The sequence below is a fragment of the Hylobates moloch genome, unplaced genomic scaffold (assembly GCF_009828535.3).
Source record: "Hylobates moloch isolate HMO894 unplaced genomic scaffold, HMol_V3 SCAFFOLD_2381, whole genome shotgun sequence".
In the NCBI taxonomy this organism is placed as follows: Eukaryota; Metazoa; Chordata; class Mammalia; order Primates; family Hylobatidae; genus Hylobates; species Hylobates moloch.
The window spans coordinates 1,971-8,427 of NW_026654656.1; the positions used below are offsets into that span (position 1 = coordinate 1,971).

The window sequence follows — 6,457 nt, forward strand, 5'->3', positions numbered from 1 at the left end:
TAGCCTCCTAAGTAGCTGGGATCACAAGCACATGCCACCATACCTGACTCAATTTAAAAAATGTTTGGTAGAGATAGGGTCTTTCTGTGTTGCCCCGGCTGGTCTCGAACTCCTGGACTCAAGTAGTCCTCCTGCCTTGGCCTCCCAAAGTGCTGGGGTTACAGGCATGAGCCACTATGCCCCATAGATAAACCACATTTTTTTTTCTCTCTCTCTTTTTGAGATGGAGTCTCGCTCTTTTGCCCAGGCTGGAGTGCGGTGGCACAGTCTTAGCTCACTGCAGCCTCCGCCCCCCAGGTTTAAGCGATTCTCCTGCCTCAGCCTCCCGAGTCTTTTCAGACATCAGATTCTGTATCCAGTAACCCACAGTAAATGTCACATGGATGGTCTACATGCACCCCACACATCCAAAACTGAACTCTTTCCACTGCTTCCCAAATCTGTGCTTCCCGCTACACTCCTGACCACTTGCCCTTGAGCTGTGCAAGGGACTGGGTGCTGTCCTCATTCTTCCTTCCACCCAACATGGAAGTTCTGCTGCTGATATCTCTCGATTCCACTCCACTGTTTGGGGCACTACACTCTTTTTTTTTTTCCTTTTTGAAACAGGGTCTTTCTCTGTCACCCAGGCTGGAGTGTAGTGGTGTGATCATAGTTCACTGCAGCCTTGATCTCTTGGGCTCAAGCAATCCTCCTGCCTTGGCCTCCAAAGCAACTGGGACTACAGGTGCATACCATCATACCCAGCTGATTTTTTTTGTGTGTTTTTTTTTTTTTTGAGACGGAGTCTCACTCTGTCACCTAGGCTGGAGTGCAGTGGTGTGATCTCGGCTCGCTGCAACCTCCGCCTGCTGGGTTCAAGTAATTCTGCCTCAGCCTCCCGAGTAGCTGGGATTACAGGCATGCGCCACCACGCCCGGCTAATATTTTTGTATTTTTTTGGTAGAGATGGAGTTTCACCATATTGGCCAGACTGGTCTCGAACTCCTGACCTTGTGATCCGCCCACCTCGGTCTCCCAAAATGCTGGGATTACAGGCATCAGCCACCGCGCCCGGCCTAATTTTTGTATTTTTAATAGAGACAGGGTTTCTCCATGTTGGTCAAGCTGGTCTCAAACTCCCTACCTCAGGTGATTCGCCTGCCTCGGCCTCCCAAAGTGCTAGGATTACAGGCGTGAGCCACCGTGCCCGGCCTACCCAGCTAATTTTTTAATCTTTTGTAGAGACAGGGTCTCACTGTGTTGTCCAGGCTAGTTTCAAACTCCTGCACTCAAGCTATCCCCCCACCTCAGCCTCCCAAAGAGCTGGGATTACTCCTAGTGCTGGGATGGCCACACCTGGCCAATGGGACACCACACTCTTACTGGTCCTTTTTTAATTTTTTTTTTTTTTTTTGAGGCAGAGTCTCGCTCTGTAGTGGCGCGATGTCTGCTCACTGCAACCTCTGCCTCCCACATTCACGCCTTTCTCCTGCCTCAGCCACCCGAGTAGCTGGGACTACAGGTGCCCGTCACCACGCCTGGCTAATTTTTTGTGTTTTTAGTGGAGACGGGGTTTCACCGTGTTAGCCAGGATGGTCTCGACCTCCTGACCTCGTGATCTGCCTGCCTCGGCCTCCCAAAGTGCTGGGATTACAGGCATGAGCCACCGCGCCCGGCTCTTACTGGCCCTTTTAATCCACTTTGACCCTCCTCCAGGTCAACCTCATCCTTCTCTCTAAACACAGATCTGAATGCCTCTTTTCTTGTAAACCCTTTCGTAGCTCTCCTTCACTTCCCGGGAAGGTCCTGGTCCTCACTTGTGTTGCTCTCCATAACCAGCTTCTGCTGATCTTCTATAACTTCATCTCCACATCCCTGCCCTTGTACCACCAAACTGCCCATTCCTAGATGCAGGATGTTACTCTGGGTTTCTGAGCCTTTGCAGTGTGTTATTCTCTCTACCTGAAACACCATTCCCACCTTTCCTCATCTGACTCATTCTTGCTTCAAAATTCAGCATGGAGGTTACCTCCTTCAGGAAGGTTTTTCTAACCCCGGCTTCACTCTACATATCTACTGTTGGTTCTTAAGCTTAACACTTACCATGTTATATTGAAATTATGTTTTTGGCTGGGCACAGTGACTCACACCTGTTATCCTAGCACTTTGGGAGGCGAAAGCCGGTGGATCACTTGAGGTCAGGAGTTGGAGACCAGCCTGGCCAACATGAAACCCTTTCTCTGTACTAAAAATACAAAAATTGCCAAGGCGAAGTGGCAGGTGCCTGTAATCCCAGCTACTTGGGAGGCTGAGGCATGAGAATCGCTTGAACCCGGGAGGCAGAGGCTGCAGTTAGCTGAGATCGTGCCACTGCACTCCAGCCTGGGTGAAGGAGACTCTGTCTCAAAAAAAGAAAAAACAAAATTATCTGTTTTTATGCTTTTCTCTTTATTTAGATTGTGAGTTTATTGACCATGTTCTACTTGTTTTTGTGTGTGTGTTAAAATATAACCTACATTGGACCATATTTTATTTATTCCTTTGCCCCTGGTATCTACTAGATATTTAATAAATGTTTTATCTGAATTGATAATTTCTCTTCCAGTTCTGTTTGTCATAATTTTTTTTTTCTTTTTGAGACAGAGTTTCACTCTTGTTGCTCGGGCTGGAGTGCAATGGCGTGATCTCGGCTAACTCTAACCTCCGCCTCCCGGGTTCAAACAATTCTTCTGCCTCAGCCTCCCAAGTAGCTGGGATTAGAGGCATGTGCCACCAAGCCCGGCTAATTTTGTATTTTTAGTAGAGATGGGGTTTCACCATTTTGGCCAGGCTGGTCTCGAACTCCCGACCTCTGGTGATCCACCCTCCTTGGCCTCCCAAAGTGCTGGGATTACAGGTGTGAGCCACCGCACCCAGCCTTTTTTTTTTTTTTTTTTCTTTTAAGACAGATCTCGCTCTGTTGCCCAGGCTGGAGTGCAGTGGCACAATCTTGGCTCACTGCAACCTCCACCAGGTTCAACTGATTCTTCTGCCTCACCTCAGCCTCCCAAGTAGCTGGGGTTACAGGTGTGCATCACCATGCCCAGCTAATATTTTTGTATTTTTAGTAGAGATGGAGTTTCACCATGTTGGCCAGGCTGGTCTTGAACTCCTGACCTCAAGTGTTCCACCCACCTCGGGCTCCCAAAGTGCTGGGATTACAGGTGTGAGCTACCAGGCCCAGCCTGTGTGTCATAATTAATAGGAAATCCTTAGCTTTCTTCAACCCTTGGGGTCCTCAGACATAGAGAAGAGCCCTCTCATTAGAAAGGTGGTGACATCTGGAAAGCAGTAACTTCAGCACTACACCTTGTCCGGGGCCCCACCAGTCCCAGGGTATTTAGTTCATGGCTGGAACATCTCTGTCTGGGAATCAAACTGGAAGGGCTCCTGGATCCCCATCATAAGGAAGCAAGATACCCTGATCTTCATCCTGAGTTAAATCTGGGTGAAACTGCCAGTGTCCTCTCTGAGCTCAAGCCCCTCTGACTCTTTTTTTTTTTTTTTTGAGATGGAGTCTCGCTCTGTTGCCCAGGCTGGAGTGCAGTGGCAGGATCTCGGCTCACTGCAAGCCCCGCCTCCGGGGTTCACGTCATTCTCCTGCCTCAGCCTCCCGAGTAGCTGGGACTACAGGCGCCTGCCACCACGCCTGGCTAATTTTTTGTATTTTTAGTAGAGACGGGGTTTCACTGTGTTAGCCAGGATAGTCTCGATCTCCTGACCTTGTGATCTGCCCGCCTGGACCTCCCAAAGTGCTGGGATTACAGGCCTGAGCCACCGCGCCCGGCCAACTCTCTTTTTTTTTTTTTTTTTTTTTGAGATAGAGTCTCACTCTTTTGTCCAGGCTGGAGTGGGGTGGCACAGTGTCAGCTCACAGCAACCTCTGCCTCCCGGGTTCAAGCAGTTCTGCTGCCTCAGCTCCCCAAGTGGCTGGGATTACAGGCGCCCACCACCACACCCAGCTAATTTTTGTACTTTTAGTAGAAATGGGGTTTCACCATATTGGCCAGGCTGACCTCAAACTCCTGATCTCAGGTGATCTGCCCGCCTCGGCCTTCCAAAGTGATGGGATTACAGGCATGAGCCACCATGCCCGGCCCTGCCTCTGACTCTTGAATGAAGACCAGGCGAGTTTTGCTGTCACTTGGTAGCAGTGTGTTGAGGCTTGTGGTCCCAAGTTCACTGGGATTGATTCCAGCAGTTCTGGGCCTTGTGTGGGATTTCAGCCATCCATGTAGTGTGCTGGGGAAGTGAGAGACCCTGGAATAGGGAGTTAAACTTCCAGGGTGGGGACAGTGCATTAGCAAAGGAGTGGAAGCTTTCCAGGAGAATGAGGGAGAGCCCCAGGGAAGTGGTTTGTTGTTTGTTGCAGAGGGACCAACCCCTGTAGGAAGCCTAAAGGGCTGGGAAAGATATCCATGAAGGAGGCCTTGGAGAAGCAGCTTTCTGAGCCCTGGTGGGTGATGGTGTTAGAGAGCAGGCCTCCAGCACTTCGAACCCCCATTTCAGAAAAGATGAGTCAAGAGTAATAAGAAGAATGATTTTAACATTTTAGAGACATGGGACTTCGGCTAGGATAAGGGGCCCAGGCAGAGGAGTGAGGAGGGTGGGCGCCCTGACAGCTGAGGCTGTGCGTGTTCCTGCCCCCTCTCAGGGTTGAAGAGCAGCATAAGGCTGAGGCCCAGGGAGATATGAGTCAAAGCCGTGAAGCTCGGGCCATCTTTTCAGCTAGACCCTGTATTGAGTCTGGGCTCTTGAACAGCAAAGCCATACTCCCGACCAGGGAAATAAATGAGAGCCAGGACTTCAGTTTTTTGTTTGTTTGCTTGTTTGTTTGAGACAGAGTCTTACTCTGTCACCCAGGCTGGAGTGCAGTGGTGCAATCTCAGCTCACGGCAGCCTCCGCCTCCCGAGTTCAATCGATTCTTGTGCCTCAGCCTCCCCAGTAGGTGGGATTACAGATGTGAGCCACCACGCCCGGCTAATTTTTGTATTTTTAGTAGAGATGGGTTTTCACCATGTTGGCCAGGCTGGTCTTGAACTCCTGACCTCAGGTAATCCACGTGCCTCAGCTTCCCAAGGTGTTGGGATTACAGGTGTAAGCCATCACGCCTGGCCAGGAGTTTGGTTTTAACGAGACTGAGTTTCTGGAGAGGGAGGGCTGAGGAGGATGGCTGGTTTCCTTAGGGTTGTCCTGGCTGTGCTGACTTGTTCTCTCTTTATGTGTAGGTGTAGATGGGGCACTGCCTTCAGAGCAGGTCCTGCCAGCCTCGCTGGAGAGGATGCCCTCGTGTCCGTGATGGGCTGTGGGACAAGCAAGGTCCTTCCCGAGCCACCCAAGGATGTCCAGCTGGATCTGGTCAAGAAGGTGGAGCCCTTCAGTGGCACTAAGAGTGATGTGTACAAGCACTTCATCACAGAGGTGGACAGTGTTGGCCCTGTCAAAGCCGGGTTCCCAGCAGCAAGTCAATATGCACACCCCTGCCCCGGTCCCCCGACTGCTGGCCACACAGAGCCTCCCTCAGAACCACCACGCAGGGCCAGGGTAGCTAAGTACAGGGCCAAGTTTGACCCACGTGTGACAGCTAAGTATGACATCAAGGCCCTAATTGGCCGAGGCAGCTTCAGCCGAGTGGTACGTGTAGAGCACCGGGCAACCAGGCAGCCGTATGCCATCAAGATGATCGAGACCAAGTACCGGGAGGGGCGGGAGGTGTGTGAGTCAGAGCTGCGTGTCCTGCGTCGGGTGCGTCATGCCAACATCATCCAGCTGGTGGAGGTGTTCGAGACGCAGGAGCGGGTGTACATGGTGATGGAGCTGGCCACTGGTGGAGAGCTCTTCGACCGCATCATTGCCAAGGGCTCCTTCACCGAGCGTGATGCCACACGGGTGCTGCAGATGGTGCTGGATGGCGTCCGGTATCTGCACGCACTGGGCATCACACACCGAGACCTCAAACCTGAGAATCTGCTCTACTACCATCCAGGCACTGACTCCAAGATCATCATCACCGACTTCGGCCTGGCCAGTGCTCGCAAGAAGGGTGATGACTGCTTGATGAAGACCACCTGTGGCACGCCTGAGTACATTGCCCCAGAAGTCCTGGTCCGCAAGCCCTACACCAACTCAGTGGACATGTGGGCGCTGGGCGTCATTGCCTACATCCTACTCAGTGGCACCATGCCGTTTGAGGATGACAACCGTACCCGGCTGTACCGGCAGATCCTCAGGGGCAAGTACAGTTACTCTGGGGAGGTGAGTCTGTCCTGCCCCTGTCCTGGGATGTTGGGGAGGCACTTGCGGAGGCAGGTATATCCTGCAGCTCTCAGTCAGAGGTATGTCCTCAGGGCCATGCTCGTGAGGGCCAGGCAGGTCATGTAAAAGGGATAAAGTGAGACTATCAGAATGTAGTTTGGGTTCCCTCAAGGTGAGCCC

General features: G+C 51.7%; 1 protein-coding gene across 1 annotated transcript; it reads left to right on the plus strand.

The window, feature by feature from the left end:
* Positions 1-5,254: 5,254 nt before the first annotated feature.
* On the plus strand, positions 5,255-6,277 carry LOC116464957 (serine/threonine-protein kinase H1; the record flags this gene model as incomplete). The annotated part of the gene is made up of 1 exon (XM_032148186.2): positions 5,255-6,277. A coding segment is annotated over exon 1 (957 nt), but the record flags the coding sequence as incomplete, so codon positions are not given.
* Positions 6,278-6,457: the final 180 nt, after the last annotated feature.